The sequence below is a fragment of the Andrographis paniculata genome, unplaced genomic scaffold, assembly GCF_009805555.1.
Source record: "Andrographis paniculata isolate CXL003 unplaced genomic scaffold, ASM980555v1 Contig82END, whole genome shotgun sequence".
NCBI classification, from domain to species: domain Eukaryota; kingdom Viridiplantae; phylum Streptophyta; class Magnoliopsida; order Lamiales; family Acanthaceae; genus Andrographis; species Andrographis paniculata.
In genome coordinates this window covers 1706387-1723684 of record NW_026137620.1, presented here as the reverse complement: position 1 = coordinate 1723684, position 17298 = coordinate 1706387, and the positions used below count along the sequence as shown (strand labels likewise).

Here is a 17298-nt window from a genome sequence, read left to right as displayed (position 1 = left end):
TTGAATTGTACATAATATTATATTAGTTATTGTAATATAAAATAAAAATATTTTGAAAAATATATAAAATAAATTAATGGGGCGATTTTTATTTTTTTAATAAATTAAATGAGTAAATAATTATAATATTTTTATAAACAAGTGTAATATTAACTAGTATAAATTAAAAAGTATGTAATATTAAATGATGTGTGTAAACAATTATTACATAACTTGCGGAGGAAAAGAAGAATTCGAATAGTAAAAGTTTGTCTAAAATCACACAAGAACACAACCAAAATTGCTTATAAATTTTTAACACTAAGTGAACAATCCTAATAAATAATAAAACTTAGATTAGAAACCTACCAAAAAAACAATGAACTTACCTTTCTAGCCTTGTACATAATTTTCTTTAAAAATATAGCATCTTTAAAAGTAAGCATTTTAGTGGATAATTGTAATTTACAATTTATTTGAAATAACTTTAATATTAAGATATTATCATTATACCATCCCTTTCTTTTGCATGATGCTATTATAACTTGTAAACTGATATTTCCTCCGTCCCATATTTATATATAGATTTGCTTTTTGCATGGAGTTTTAAAAATATTAGTATTATACTGGGATAAAGTAGAAATAAAGGTAAAAAGACTAAATTAACCCTATTAGTATTGTATGATAGAAATATAATGACGTTTGTGTAATATATTGTAAATTGAAAGGATATTTGTAATGTTAAGTAGATAATACAATTACTAAAAAAAGAAATAGATACTTTGTTATGGAACAGATCAAAATGGAAAAATGAATAGATTGTTAAGGAAAGGAGAGAGTATTAAAGTAAAAAAAATGATTTCAATTTAGAAATATGAATGTATTTTTTTTTTTAGAAAATACATTTTCTTAAAAGATATATTTTCTAAAAATTAATAATATATGGTATATATTTATTATTTTTATATTATTCACGCAATTCTCTAAATTTTATATAAAAAAATATATCTCTTCAAATTATTTAACTAAACAAACAAACCTTACATATTGTTAAAAATAAAAAAGTTGAAAGATAATTAGTAAAAGCAAATGGGACATAAATAGACTAATGACATAATTATTAATGATACCTTTTTCTAGATCCTAGGATTTCCTAATCTACTTATTTACCTTTTGCCTATTATTGTTTACTTCTTTATTTATTACATTTTTTTAGTCTTTTTATATGTATATATATATATATATATTCTGTTCTACCTATATAGTCTTAATTATTACTTAATTAGTTATTTAAATTTATGTATATTTTTTTTGAATGGTTAAAAAAAATAAAAAATTCTTCCTTTTATTTTTTTGTAAAAAATATATTATTATTTCTTTTTTATTATAAAAAATAATAATTATTCATCTTTATTAAAAATTATGCCAATTTATTTTTTTATGCAGAAGAAATTTAAAAATATTAATATTATATTAATAAGTGAATTGTATACGGTGAAACCATGTAAAATACCCTTAAGTCTATTGAAATTAAAAGTAAAATATGAAATAATATTTTGATAAATAAAAACAAGAATGTGGGCCAATTGATAATTAATTGAAGATCATTTAAACTATAAATAAAAATAAATTATTTAAATGAGATAATTTTAAATAAAAAATAACACAATACAAATACAAATAGGAGGGTGAGAGCATAAAGTAGTCTCTTTTGGCTATATATCCCAAAACTAAATAAAAGATATGCATACTTGTATATCAACTTCGGAACATGAGCAATGAATCCCATTAACATTATTAATTTTTAACTTTCACATTCTCATCGAACTCCATTTCGTCTATTTTTTATTTTTTCTAATCACTTATTTTTTGGGATATGTTATATATTAAAAAGAGAATAAAATTCAATGAATTTCATTAGTTTCCAATCAAAATGATCTTCATAACAAAAAACTTCTACAATTCTTATATTATTTGTTGTTTCTATTATGTTGGAACAATATTATAATAATGAACAGCCATCAATTAAAACTTAGACAAAAATGTATCTCATTAAAATGCAAATTTCTCATCCCATAAAGAATGATCTCATGGTGTAGGGTGAACTCCTGACCATGGGATAATAGGTTTAAATTTTTTACACCTCTACATTTTGTTTGTCATACATAATTCAATGTTATGAAATCTTAAACATAATATCCAAAAGGTTGTTTCTACAATCTTGTTCTCTTTAGAACAATATGAACATATCCAAACTTTACCTCAATAATTCAAATCGATCAATGTCGAGCCTTTGCAAGAATATATGCATGTTTATGCACAATCTCAACATATTGCTGATCACATTCGTTATCTTCAACCAAATCACAAATGAAGTGTTAATGTATACTAATCTGATTTGTTATCTCATATTGAATTAAACTTTTGGAGGTATTGACAACACTTATATTGTCACAGTATATGGTAAATCGATCACGAATTAAATCATAATCCTCAAATATTTGATGCATCTATAGTAATTGAGCACATTTATCCTATTGTAATGTATTCGGTTTCTGTCATAGATAAGACAATAGTATTTTGATTTTTAGAAACTACCAATGAGATTGTTGCCAAGATAAAAATATTATTCAACAATGTTTTTTTCGATCATCCTAATACCTAATTAAATTGAGATCAATAAATTCAATCAGTTTAAGTAAAAATATTTGAGAATAAAAAATACGAAGATTGAATGTTCTGTGCACATAGCAAATAGTGTGCTTCACATTTCTCAAATGAGATTCCTTTAAATTGGCTTGAAAATGGGAGCAAATATCAATGGTAAAAAATATTAGTATGTTTGGCAGTAAGATACAACATACTCCCAATGATGCTACAATTAAGATTTTGTCAAACTAAATTTTCATTTGGGTCATTTAAAAGTTTATCTTATTATGTCACACATGTTTAAAAACTTTTCCAACTAACACGTCCAAATTATTTTGAAGTAATGGCTAAGAGCGAGAAAGAAAGCGAATCATCGGGGCGGCGGCGACGACAGGCTGAAGATCGTTCGGTGAGAACTGCAACAATTTGATGAAGAAATAGCACGCATAATTCTATATTCTTTTGAGGTGCATTGCGATACTCGTCTGCTGGTACGAGAGGCATGAGCTGAAGGGCTGATTCAAATCTAAATTTGAAGATAAAAATGCAGACAATTAAATTGAAATCATCAAACATATATATATAAATATGTTTGTATGTATGTATTGATGTGTACGATATCAAATCGAAGGGGATTTTTGTAAAGAGTGTGTTCTGATATGAAAAATTAGGCTTTTTCTCGATTGGATCGGATTGTCGTTAATGATGAATCTCATCGGAAACCCTAAATCCGATGGTGGTGATTTAGGCGTTGGTTACTGTTTAAAAAAAATAAAATTATTTCATCAAATTCTCAACATATTTGCTTTGATTAGAAAAATATGGCATACAGTGCTCGTAATGCATTACAACCTTAGGAAAAGCCGAGTCCGGATTGGTTAAAGTTTAATATGGATGGTGCTTTGAAAAACAATCTGGAACCTACAGGCACATGCAATATCATTCGAGATCACTATAGCTCCATCATTATTGTTTTTCATGATGCAATTAGAATTTCAAATAATACTTTCGCTGAGCTTCAAGCAATATTGCAAGGAGTAACAATAGAAAGCGAACGTGGCCTCAATCCCCTTTGGATCGCAACCAACTCTATGGTTAGCATCCACTTGATTTTGTTTTCCACAACTCACTAGATTCTTAAAAAAATCTTATGAAGATCAAGATCAATTTTGGAACATCACGTGGAAAATCTTACATATCTACAAAATATAATTGTACAACTGATTTTCTTGCAAATCAAGCATGCAACTCAAGACGGACATAGACCTTCAATTCTCATAACATTGCGAGTCATCTCAAAGGTATTATTACTATTGACACTTATTGTCTTTCGAGTTTCGGATTTCTATGACACATTTTGGATAAGATTGAACAATTGTATCTTTAATTTTTATCTATAATTATTGTATAGTTTTGTTTTATTGTCATACCAATGATTTATGTTTCATTGTTTTATACATGACACTTCAAGTTATTTCGTGATATATACAAGTTGAGGCTTCTACCTCAACCTCCACTCGACTAGTGACGTTTTATACATAAAAAAGAGTTTTATTGAGGTTTGATAACTTTTGATTTTTGTATATTTTATGATATATTTATTTTAAAAGTTGGTCTTATTTATGTTGATTTATTTAAGTAATCCACTTATTGTATCTTACTTATCAACATATTAGTTTATTATTTTTTAACCATATTTTATGTGCAATTTAACTAAATCAAAATATTTTGTTAAGTATGCATTTAATCATTATTTATTTTAAATTAAGCTTATTTTAGTATAAAAATGACAAGAATAATTAATTAATTTACAGTAAGAATTTTTATTTGATTTTTTTGCTCACGGTGTATTTTTTAAAAAGGTCAAGTTGTTGTCTCACATTTAATTATTTGCTATCCCAAGAAGTTGGTTGCTAAAAAGCTCGCTTAAATTCATACTCAATCATTGATTCATACTTTACTAGTTTGGTTTCTAAAAAAGATTCAATTTATGTCAAAAGAACAAATAGCTACCCTATTCACTTAACTGTAATTATTGACTCATTTGGTGGCTCTAATCACTTGCATGCTCATTTACTATCTGCTTGATTGATTACTACAACTTTTCTCAATTTACTTTTGCTAATTGTAGTGTATTCCGTTGTTTTTCACAATTCATCCCATCGATGTCCATTTTACAAACAACAATGTAATTGATATTGCAATTAATGTATAGTGTGTTTGGTTTAAGGATTTTGACAAAATTTTACTATTTATTATTACATACTAAAAAATAAATTTAAATTCAAAATAATACATCAACATATATTCATATCACATCATATAATTATTTAAAATCCAAATCTACAATTTCAACTCTCAATCAAGTTATTAGTTAGTTGTGAGCAGTTCTAATCGCAAGTTTTTAAAAGTTGTCTGTCTATATAAAATTTTCTCACTACTCATTTGCATTTTACAACGTCTATATTTTCATTATTTTCTCATTTTTTTTTTTTAGTTTTTTCATATTTTGTCTAACTTAATAATACGAAAATTTCAGTTTGCTCTAGAATAAGCTCATTCTTCAATTAATTTTCTTTTATTTGCTTTATTCTTAACTTAGTTTCAAGATAATTTTTCTTCACTTTTGATATTAAATAGTGCAATATCACATTTCTCCGTCTCGCTAGCATTCATAATTTTCTACACACTTAAAGTATTTAAGTAAGTTTGTTGACTATCTTATGAAAAAGCTCATGTAAGCCATCAAGCTATGCATATTTATTCACTGGAAATTGTGTCAAAATAGTGTGTAGCGAAGATAAATGATAGTTATGACAACCTCATATATCTTGTAAGTAGAAATTAATTTATAATAATGAGAGAAAACGAATAAATCTTAAACAACGAGAAGAGAGATTAAAAACAATTAATAAGATCTTGATATCAAATTCTCCAAACACAACAATGACTTATGACATAAATTTTGTAACATAATAACGTCTTAGAGAGTGTTTGAGAAACATTTTGAATAACTTTTAATTTATTGAACAATTTTTAACTATTTGACCAGTTAAAAAATGTTTGGTAAATTAATTTTTCCAAATAGCTTATTTGTGATACTCTCAAAGATGAATAATGATGAGTTGGGGATGATGTAATACCTTCAAGGTTAAATAGAAGTTAAATGGATTGAATATACTACTCATGTCAATAATATACAATTTTTTTTTTTCGAAAATCCTATTCAAAAAACGCGTGAGTGAAGAAAGAAGTGCACTGGAAGGACTTGTCTTGGCCTGTAAGGTGGGCCGGGATGTCACATTATTGAACCTAAAATACTAAATTTTGAAATGATGCATATCCCAACATTTTAGACTAACATTTTAATTCTATTTATTTATTTCCAAGTTACCCTTACACTGTAGGCTCGTAATTCTTTCTTCTCCTTTTCTGGAGCCACGTCGTCTCTGCTCTGTGATGTGTCAATTCGATCGATTTTCTCCTTATCTCCCATTTTAGTTATGTGTGCCTAGTTCATTCTTCTTCTTTGCCAAGATAGAGCAACTGGAGAGGATCAACGCTCGTCTGGATCAGAGCTGACTCTTAGCGACAACAATTTGAGCAATTGCGGGTCTCTACTTTAAGAGGGTCCATAATTTTAAATTTTAGTTATATTAAAATTTAATTTAGATCTTATCCTATATTTTTCTCAACTGTTCAATCTAATTTTTTTTTAATTCTAAAATTAAATTTTAATCATTTTTTTTAAAAAAAATTAATTTCCTCTTTTCCGCCTTTAGATTTCGTAATATTTTTAAAGCCCATTTGATAACTAAAATTTGTTACAGTAATTTTTATACAAATTCACAAGGAATTTTATTCGAAAGTTAGTGAGTAGGATTTTATAGGAAAGCGATCAGATATAGCAATTTTGTGGTTGTAGACCCTGAGTAGTTATCACAATTATTTATACTCTTTTTATTGGTGAGTTTCCAGGTTGAACACAAGGATTTTAAGTCATGAATTTCAAAGGTGAAAATCTTGAAGAAAGTGACGAAAATGCAGAAAAGGATCCGCTTGCAGCGGATCCGAAGTTTAACTACTAAAGTGGTAAATAAAGCAATAAAAATTGAGATGAGCGGAAGCGAGCGAAGCGAAGGCGGGAAGTGAAGTACCAGTGGTAACCAGATGATCGGGACATGAGCGGAAGTGGGGACCAGATGAGCGGGACATGGATGAATCGCGGTTACCAGATGAACGGGACATGAGCGAGCGGCACATTGTATATATATATATATGAGCGAAATAGAGTGGAGGAGAGATGTTGTGTCTGATCTGTGCGTTACTAAATGGATAGATTTTCCTGGATGTAGTGAGCGAATGATGTAGGTGTGTTATTGGAAGAGTATATGTATATTACGGAAATAGTTGGAGGAAGATGTTGTAATTATATAAACTAAATTGTAAATAACTCATAACACTGAAATTTTTGACCTGGGGGGATTTACAACAAGACTTCAATGACACCAAGAATCGAGACATTATAAGAAAGAAACCCTACTGTTACTAGAAATCTCTGTGACCTAATAGACCCCCTGCCTATGTCCCATTAATTTTCCCAATATCTGCCTCATTAGTGGCTTTACCCCTGTGTTACTACTATTTAATCAAAATCGAATTTTGCACAGTAGTTAAGCAGGTCGACAAGACTCCTGCATACTTAACTACATTGAACTACCTTGAGACCGCTTTTGGCGCATAACAAGGCTCAGATAATCAATTCTTCTATCGCTCTAAACCAGTGAAATGAAATTCTCTAAACTTGATTTATATAAGTGTGAAAAAGTGTGAAAGAATTTAGTTTGAAGAAGTGAATGATATTTCTTTATATACTACGAAAGCGTGAAAGATTAGAACTACAAAGCTGTAAACGAAAGCAGTAATCTAATCTAAAAAAACAGTAAAGACTTGGCCAAGGGAGAGGAAAAACCCCTACTCCCTTGGCCATTCCTGTGGAGAACTCCCTTACAGGGTTGGAGCTCTTTGAAACAGGAAGACGACGAATACTAACAGTATGCAAAAATCACCAAAAATCGATCTCTCTACATAAAGATATCTGGCCCTATTTATAGCAGGTGCAAAGAGACGGTTGCAAGCAGTTGCTGGGCGGTTCTAACCGCTGGGCAGTTAGGCGGTTGCTGGTAGTTGTTCTGTTGAAGTAGTTGCTGGCCATAACTCTCAGGGTGCCCGCTTCGCTTGCATTGAAGGTTAAGGGCACAGATCTTCCTCGCTTGCTGGAGAGTTGGAGGGCATCAGCGCAGCTAGGCTCGCTTGTGCTGGCTGGAAATGGAATGGCTGTACCGCTGCAGTTGGAACACTTAGTTGAAATCTGGACTTGATCTGCAGCGGTGGGTGTCTAGGCCGTCGCTTGCAAGCAGGAGAGGATATCACTTGCCTCTCATGCCTTAGTATTTTTAGAAGGTGACTTGGGCGCTGTGAGCGGAGGCGGCTGTCGCTTGCGGCGTCTGCCTTAACTTTTCCGGTATCAGACTATCGCTTAAGAGGGCAAAAATCGTTAATAATCTCAACAACAAACTCTGGATCATGCCAAGTGATATAGATCAATAATGTATGCCGTTTACAAATTATTTTGATGGTTTTTATACAGAAATTCGAGTAATACACATTTTTGTCAAGCTAAGAATATGCTCATATTTGGAGTCATCACCATTATTATTAGATATATTAAAATTTAATTTAAATTTTATCTCTTTTTTTTCTACAATTAGTCAATCCAATTCTAATTCTAATCAACTTTAACTATATTTGTTCTAAAATTAATTCTATATTCCTTACCTTTAGAATTTGTAGTTATTATTATTAAGTTATTGGTTTGATAATTGTCAAAATATTGTCAAATTTTATAATAGTCAAGATATGTATAAAAAATTAGGTCTCATGTATTTATTTATTGTATATATGATTAGTATAATTTTTATTTTTGTGAAATTTATTATTATTTTTGTCGTTGATAGTATTTTGAAAAAAAAATTATTTATTTATAGAGCATATTATTTATTTTTTACTCAGGCCTTGAATAAATCCAAAATGGCCCTTGTCGGGATATATGCTATTGTGATGGGATTTTGGTGCGCAATCAGTTTGTTGGCTTTTATTTTTTATTTTTGGACACTTTTCATATTTTGGATTGAAGAATGTATGATTATTATAAACTCTCAATAATTTGTTTGGAACGGCAAGATTTTATTATACTATCTTCGTTCTATAAAAAAAAGTTTCATAAACTTTTTGTATATTGATATTTAAATATTAATTATTATAACAGTACGTGGTATATATTAAGAGAAAATGACAAAAAGACAAACGGTGCTAGTTTTATAGAACCAAGGTAGTATTACACTATATGATAATGGTGTTTTAGTGGATTTAATATGATTGCCTAGTTGTAGTTTAAAATATGGGTAAACATTCGGAATTTTGATTCAGATAACGATCTAAAAATCTGAATTTTCAAAAAATCAATCCAAATTGAACCGAAATAATTGAAATTTGAAATCCGAACTAAAAAATTCGAATCAAACAAAAAAAATCCGAAATTTTATTTTATTTTTTATTTTTAAAATTTTAGAATTTATTTTATATTTTATTATTGTTTTATAATATTAAGAATATATAATATATAAAAATTAAATACATTAAAATATAATTAATAATTTTGATTTTTTATTTATATTAAAATATAATATTTTTAATAAAATATTAAACATATATGATAAAATATATTAAAATGTTATTTTTCGAATTGGTTCGGATTTTAAGTATACCAATCCAATCCAAAAATTCAAAATTTGTCAAATATTCATTTCGAACCAATCCGAAAATTTGAATCAAATTCTAAATTTCGGATTGGATTTTCGGATTTCGAATATTTTGTTCACCGCTAGTTTGAGATGTAGTTTTTTTTTTTTTTTTTTTGATAAAGTAAAAATTGCAACCGCTACCCGAAAGTGCGCACTTGGTAAACCCCCGACCGAACCTGATACATTGCAAACTAGGCCCGACAAGATAAGTCACAATCGACGAACTATGTGTAGCAGGTGACCTGGAGGTGTCGGAGGTTTGAACCCATGATCTCACGGTCATAAGTCCACCTCACACCACTAGGTTATCCCTTACGGGGACAAAATGTAGTTTTGTATACGCCTATTGTTTGAGACATGTATTGATAAATAAAAAAAATCAAAAATTTTGAGGTGCAAATTTTTACATTAAGGATGGTATTTGCTACGGAACTGATATGTTACAAGACAAAAACACGGTGAACATGATTTGATAGTCGCGAGTTTGGTTGTATACCTTATTTTTATCACTTATATCCATTGGTTCATGTGTTTGTTTGGATGATTTGATTTGTTTTTTACTATTTATCATTATTATTTTTTTTTATCTAAAAAAAAATCAAATCAAATATTTAATTTTTAATTTGTATACTCTATTCACTAAAATTTAATTATATATTTAAAATAATATATAAAAAGTGGTATAATTTTTATTTAAAAAAATTTGAGAAAAAAGTGAATATAATTTTAAAAGACGAAGATTAAAAAAACATGATTTGTTTTATTAAAAAGGAAACAAAAATACTTATACTCCCTCCGTCCCGCTGCAAGGTTGCCATTGACTTTTTGCATGTTGATATTTGAATATTAATTATTATATCAAGACGTAGTACAAATTGAAAAAAAAAATAAGAATATATTTATTAGTCTCTTATAATACTAGTACAATGACATTTTTAGAGTAAATTATTAAAATATAATGATATTTTTAATGTCAATTACCGCAAAAATCAAATGACAACATTGCGACGGAGTATTACATACAAATAAGAAAATTGAGCATATATATATAACATAAGTTTATATTTTTTATAAAAATATCAAGTTAAATATATATATTTTTATATTTCACTAAAAATTAGTAGATATTCATATTAATATCTATTTTTATTATAATAAATTATAGTATTTTATTTTAAATTTTATTAATTTAAAATTCAAACTCAACAATAAAATCAGATTGCTAGTGGCGTGAGCAAACATTTTTTTTTTTAATTTTATTTTCGAACAAAACATACACGCTAAGTTTTGTTGGGTGTGTTCACTTGTGTTTTCAAATGACTTTACTTTTAATGCTTGGTATAAAAAATTATATGATAATATAAAAAGTAATATTTTTTATTAAATTATTTGCTCATTCTGTTCTATAAATATAATTTTAATTGAGTTTGACAAGAGATTTAAAGAATATTGATATTATATTGGTAGGCGGTAAAAAGTACGAATAAAAGACTTTTTTGTTGTTAGTGTATTAGTGTAAAAACTCGTGGTTTTAATAAAAATAAAAAAGTAAAGGTAGTTTTACGGTGATACGATTATTTATGAAAATAAGACTATTGTTTTGGGACGAACAAAAAATAATAAATAAGACTGTTGTATTGGAAATGAGGAAATATTATTTTTATAAATATATAATGTATAATATATATTATTTTTTTTTATACTAATATTTATAAGAAACCACGAAAAAAAAAATTATTAGATGAACAACCAGCTCTTAATGTTTACATTCTATAATAATTTTGGGTTTGTTTTTTTAAGTAAATTTTTTTTAAATTTTTCTATTTGAACTCTGAGTTTTTTGAAAAAAAAAAATATATAATTTTTTTACAAAATATTTTATCAAGTATTATTTTCATAATAAATTTAAACCAAAATTTAAAAAGAAATATATAATTTTTTTTACAAAAATATTTCATTAAATATTATTTTAATAACAAATTCAAATCAAAATTTTTCAAACTCATTAGGGTGTGTTCGTTTGATGGATTTGGATAAAATTCCACTATTCATCCAAAATTTTTTCCCCAAAAACATCAAATCAAACACATATTTTTCATTTTTTATATTATACTAAAAATCAATTTTACATTCAAAACATCGCATCATCACCTATTTATATCACATCATACAACTATTCAAATTCAAAATTTTTACTATTCAAATCCCAATTCAAAATCTAAACCTCCAAACAAACACACCCTAAGAGAAATACACCAAAATATTACTAATATATAAGGATAATATAAATATAAATATAAATATACGCATACGTTACATACGTACATCATACACGTATAGGCACAAGGAGCGTAGCTGTGGTGGTTGAAAAGTACCCTGCTGCAATATTGATTGATTTTCATTTTCTTTTGACCAATGGCTTTTTCCGGGCAAAAGAAAATGATTATAACAATGGCTGCCTCTTTCCCTTTGCTTATAAACTCCATCTTCTTCCCTTTCCTTCTGGCCCCTCTTCTCCTCTCCGCTCCTCCCCAGTCCCCACTGTATTCATAGCTCTCAGACAACACCCGCACCACACCACACACACTCTAATTTCGACAAAAAAGGATTGGATTTTGTTTCGTAGATTCGTATTGCCTACCTGCAATCGAAGAAGATACAGCTTCAGCTTTCAGGGTACGTTTGATTTAACCGATGAATTATGTGATTTCCTATATAGGTCGTATGATGTTGCCGTGCGATCCTCGTTTCCCTCCTGTGTAATTATGTTTCTGTGATCTTAATTTCTTTCCTGTTTTGTCGTCCGACGGAAGTGGAATTATCGGATAATTTTGTTTAATCAGGCGATATTATGTGTCCGTACAGTGATTTCGAGGGTTTGATAGAGGGCTTTTGTGCTGGATTATTTGGTGTCGATTTCTGCCTGTCAGGGTTAGGGTTTGGTTTGATTTGTGAGTGCGGGGATTGGACTTTTGCGTGATTGATTATTTTTGTAGTGGAAAATGGGGTTTACAAGTTTCTGGCTGTGGGTTCAGTTCGATGTTTGCTTGTTCCGGTGACTGTATTTGGAGGTGGGAGTGGTAGCCATTGGAGGAGTAGGGAGTGAAGGATGGCTGATGTTAGGCAACAGCTGCAGCAGAAACCGGAGAGTCCCAGTAGCCCTACTCGATCCGAATTCGAGAGGGAGCTAGAGGAACTGATGAGGGAGCATTATGAAGATTATATGTCATTTGCTTCGTGTAGTTCACCTCGAACAAGTATGACTGAGGACGAGGAGGGTGAAGGGGAGCAGCTTGTCCGGAGGAGGAGGAGGTCGGAGCTCGGAGGAGATGATCTGGCGGAGTCTTCCGCAGCCAGGAGACGCCACTCGAGGATTTTGAGTGGGTGGGCTGCGCGTCAGGCGCAGGAGATGATCACCACGATTGAGAGGAGGAATCGCGAGGCAGAGTTGATGGCACTCGCAGGCTTGCACACGGTGTCGATGCTTGATTCGTCGTTCTTGAGGGAGTCACAATCCCCGACTTCGAGACGCCAGGGAAATGTGGAGAGGCTGAGCACCCGAGCGTCGTCTATTTTGCAGATGTGGCGGGAATTGGAAGACGAGCACGCACTGAATCGTGCGCGGGAGAGAGTGAGAGATAGATTGAGGCAGCAGATAAGTGTGGATTCTAATACAAATGCATCGACAAACATGTTGGAAGGCCGGGAGGGTGAGAATAGTCGTAGTCTTGGCGATGCTAGTGAGAGTGAGAATGAGAACGATTACGCTACTTGGTCCCATGATCGGGGTGAACCACAGAATGAGAATCGAGAGCACAGAAACTCCAGTCGCGATCAATCACCTGATATTGGAGAAATTGAGAGGGAAAGGGTAAGCCAGATTGTTCGTGGGTGGATGGAAAGTGGAATTAGCGATACTTCCTCTAATGTCATGCAGAGGAATGATAGTCCGAGAGCTGAATGGCTTGGGGAAACCGAGCGTGAGAGGGTAAGAATTGTGAGGGAATGGATGCAAATGACAAGTCAGCAGAGAGGGCCTCGTGGTGGGCGCAGAGAAGGGCGGGATAATGAGCCTACAGGCCAAGTCGATCTTGCTCATGAAGGTTCTGCTGCTGATCACGATGAAGGTCAGCCGGAGCATATACGCAGGGACATGTTGAGGTTGCGAGGACGACAAGCGCTGCTTGATTTGCTTGTAAGGGTTGAAAGGGAAAGGCAACGTGAACTCCAGGGATTACTGGAACATCGCGCTGTTTCTGATTTTGCTCACCGCAATCGTATTCAGGTGATCTTTTTTTTTTTTTGCTTAATCCATTGCATTAGTTATTAGATATTGATATTGTCGAATGTTTGATTTTTCAGCCTGTTCTATTATTTATTTATTTATTTTTGATGTTCTAACTGTAATTAATCTATGACTATATGAATCACTTTGAGAGTTCTCGACTTCTAGGAATATTAACAGGAAAGTCAGCATTTTAGAATGTATGTTACTTAAAGCCCCACTTCTCTCTAGTCGAATTTTGTCTTCTGAATGGTGTAATTTTTTCAGTGAGGATGTGTTCACAATATCGAGTTAGGAAGGTATGCTTTTGTCAAACCATGTTTTTATCTAAAATTATGATATTCTGTTCATCACCTGATCACAAACTGGTTGCTTCCTGCGTATAAATACGGCAAAATGAATTTCTGACAGGTGCACCCATCTGTGAATCGTTATTTTCTTGGTTGAGCCTTGACTGTATAATCATTTTGATATTATCATATTTCGGTATTGCAACACTTATATTCATCTGAAATTCTCAGATGTTTTAAACAGTTATTCAAGTAATAGCTTCCAAGTATTTATTTGTTTTAAATGCCTTTGGTAATGATTCAAAATTTTCTTTTCACTAAAAATTTATTGGTAATTGAAGATTTTAATCTCCCACTTTATAATATTTGCTTAATAGGTTAAGCTAATACCTTGAACTAGTTCTTCTTCTTCTTCTTTTTTTTTTCTTCATTGATTTCATTTAGACATTGATAATATCTTATGATTTTTCAGTCACTACTTAGAGGGAGATTTTTAAGAAATGAGAGACCCGTTGAGGAAGAGAGACCTCCTTCAATGGCAGCGAGTGAGCTAAACCAACTAAGGCAGCGACACACCGTCTCTGGTCTAAGGTATGTGCATATAGAAGCTATATTTCAGTTGAAAATACCTTTCTTTTCCTTTATTTTATATTTCTTCCTGTTTAGGTTAATTTTGCCTTTCCCTATTAATTAATGATTGTTTAAGTGACTGGTAGGGATTATCATAGTCTTGATTTTTAAGGATTACTTGTTTCAAACTGTAAGGATGATAAGTCGATGCTTGTTCAAGTTAATCTTATCATTGAATGGCTAAAGCATAGGAGGTATTTTATGTGTATACTTTACTATTTCAACAATATCAAACTGTTCATTTGCGTTTTTCTTGATTATTCTTGGGATCAATGTTTAACATTGCTTTGGTTTGTTTGGCATGAGTGTTTTGTTAGTAAAATACATTGGTTTCTGTATTTTTAATTTCTTCATTTTTCTAGTTGAATCGCAGTCAAGAACATTTGACTTGATTTGATGGTTTATATATATATATATATAGTACGGAAATAGTACATATTGACTAAATGGTGTGATAGGATACGGGCAATTGTTGTATTGTGAGGTGTAAAATGGATAGATTTGATTTTAATAGGGGTAAGAATTGAGCAAGTAGTAGATTTTAGATAATATTATATGTATATGAGAGAACGTTACACCGATGTTTCCGTGCCTTGTTGTGTTTTTTCTGATAGATTTCTGAGAAGAGTTGAACACAATTTGTATGATGTATAATAAATATTTATACGATTCTATGTGGATGGTTATCTAGGGAAGGATTTCGCTCCAGACTGGAAAACATTTTTCGTGGTCAAGTGAGCAGCCATTCTGAGACCTCATCTAACAGCGGCAGCGACGATTCTAGAAATGATCCTAGCGATTCGAATGCTTCCCATGAGGTGCAACATGAGAATCAGGACACTGGGGTCCAATTGCCCGATCGGATGGGGATTACAGGTGGCTTTGCAGCTGTTCAAAGAGAAAATCAAGACAACATATCTGATCAAGGAAGCCATTGGCAGGGCCAAGTTACTCAAGTTGAGAGTGCAAACCGACAACAATCAACAAATAATGACTCTGATGGACGGAGACACGCTACACCAGACAGCACCAATCAGAATCTGCAGGAAGATGCTGTGTTTGTCTGGACCTCAGAAGCGGTGATGTCTGAAAATAGAGTGCAACGAAGTTTGCAGCAAGCTCATGAGGTTTTGCAAGACGATGGCTCTCAGGAAGCTGTGGCTAATTGGCCAGAGGGACCTTCAGATCCTCCAAGAATGCGGCGATCAGTACCTCATCGAAGAGTTTCCAGGTTCCACCCACCCGATGACGACAATGTTTACAGTATGGAGCTCAGGGAGCTAGTGAGCAGGTTACTGTTCCCTTCCTTTTGGGTTTGCCTTGCTCATCTGTTTCTGTCTAATTTATTATTATTATTTTTTGTATCCCAGGAGGAGTGTATCTAATCTTCTTCGCAGTGGTTTCCGTGAGAGCCTAGATCAATTGATTCAATCATATGTCGACAGGCGAGGGAGGGCTCCTATGGATTGGGATCTCCACAGGAACTTGCCACTTCCACCGTCGTCTGAAATGGATCAGGACCAGCAAAATGAACAGCAGAATGAGGATCAGCGCAATGCTACCGGTGGGCCTTCGCTTGTGCTACCTGCACCTCCGGTGCCTCCGCCACAACCCCTCTGGCATCAGGATTTGCACCACTCTGGATGGCCTCGTCCCAACGTCCATCGCTCAGAACTTGTAAGTTAATTTTTTTCATGATTCAGATCAACAATCTCACATTTGAAATCCAATGCTGAGATTAAATTGATCATTCACTTCTGTTCAACATGTACAATAACTGTTTAGTTTTGTTCATATATGCATTTATGCGACGATATGCCAGAGAATTTTCACACAGTTTATTCGTAACTTAATAATTTTTGCCAATATGTAGCAGGAGTGGGAGATGGTTAATGATCTTAGAGCCGATGTCGCAAAACTTCAGCAATGTATGAATCACATGCAAAGGATGTTAGAAGCTTGTATGGATATGCAATTGGAGCTCCAGCGGTCAGTTCGACAGGAAGTTTCAGCAGCACTTAATCGTTCAGCCGGCGAACGAGGTCTGTTTGCAATATTGTTGCTAGCCATTTTCCCTTTTTAAGCATACTTGAATTGATTTATGTGTGCCTGTGCAAGCAGGAATTGCTGAGACATCTGAGGATGGATCGAAATGGGGTCACGTTAGAAAGGGAACCTGCTGTGTTTGCTGCGACAATCACATCGATTCCCTATTGTACAGGTATTGTTTCTAACGACGTGAGTCTAGATGGTATTTTTATTCTTGTGTCTCTTTCGTAGTTGAATCTTTGTTTTCTCTCTTTCGGTAGATGTGGACACATGTGTACGTGCTCCAAATGTGCAAATGAGTTGGTGCGTGGAGGCGGAAAGTGTCCATTGTGCCGGGCACCCATTGTTGAGGTGATTAGAGCTTATTCCATACTGTAAAAACACATGTAGGATACAATAAACGGCTCGGAAAGACCGGATGGTCTCCGAAGCTCCCCATGTCTTGTCGATAGCACTATTAGTCTTCTTACACCATTTTCCGGGTACATGTGGATTGCCTTGCATTGTACAATTGGCACTAATTCTTCCTCATTCATTCGTAAATAATTAACAC

At 32.1% G+C, this 17298-nt stretch overlaps 1 protein-coding gene across 4 annotated transcripts; it reads left to right on the top strand.

Annotated features, from left to right (window-relative positions):
• The first annotated feature begins 11891 nt into the window (after nt 1-11891).
• On the top strand, nt 11892-17197 carry LOC127241193 (uncharacterized). Of its 4 annotated transcripts, none has more exons than XM_051260123.1 (8): nt 11892-12167; nt 12527-13776; nt 14539-14657; nt 15388-15987; nt 16067-16373; nt 16570-16738; nt 16818-16917; nt 17006-17197. In XM_051260123.1, exons 2-8 carry the CDS (start codon nt 12601-12603, stop codon nt 17121-17123), a joined length of 2589 nt encoding a protein of 862 aa, XP_051116080.1. In that variant the 5' UTR covers nt 11892-12167; nt 12527-12600; the 3' UTR covers nt 17124-17197. The 4 variants fall into 4 exon arrangements, with proteins under 4 accessions (XP_051116080.1, XP_051116081.1, XP_051116078.1 ...); XM_051260124.1 differs by having other exon boundaries at nt 12357-13776; nt 16573-16738; XM_051260121.1 differs by having other exon boundaries at nt 12357-13776.
• The last annotated feature ends 101 nt before the right edge of the window (nt 17198-17298 follow it).

Coding starts and splice junctions, on each gene's coding strand:
- LOC127241193 (XM_051260123.1), top strand. CDS start 12,601: ATGGCTGATGTTAGGCAACAGCTGCAGCAGAAACCGGAGAGTCCCAGT. Junction 13,777..14,538: donor CTCACCGCAATCGTATTCAG/GTGATCTTTTTT, acceptor ATGATTTTTCAG/TCACTACTTAGAGGGAGATT. Junction 16,918..17,005: donor ATCGATTCCCTATTGTACAG/GTATTGTTTCTA, acceptor CTCTTTCGGTAG/ATGTGGACACATGTGTACGT.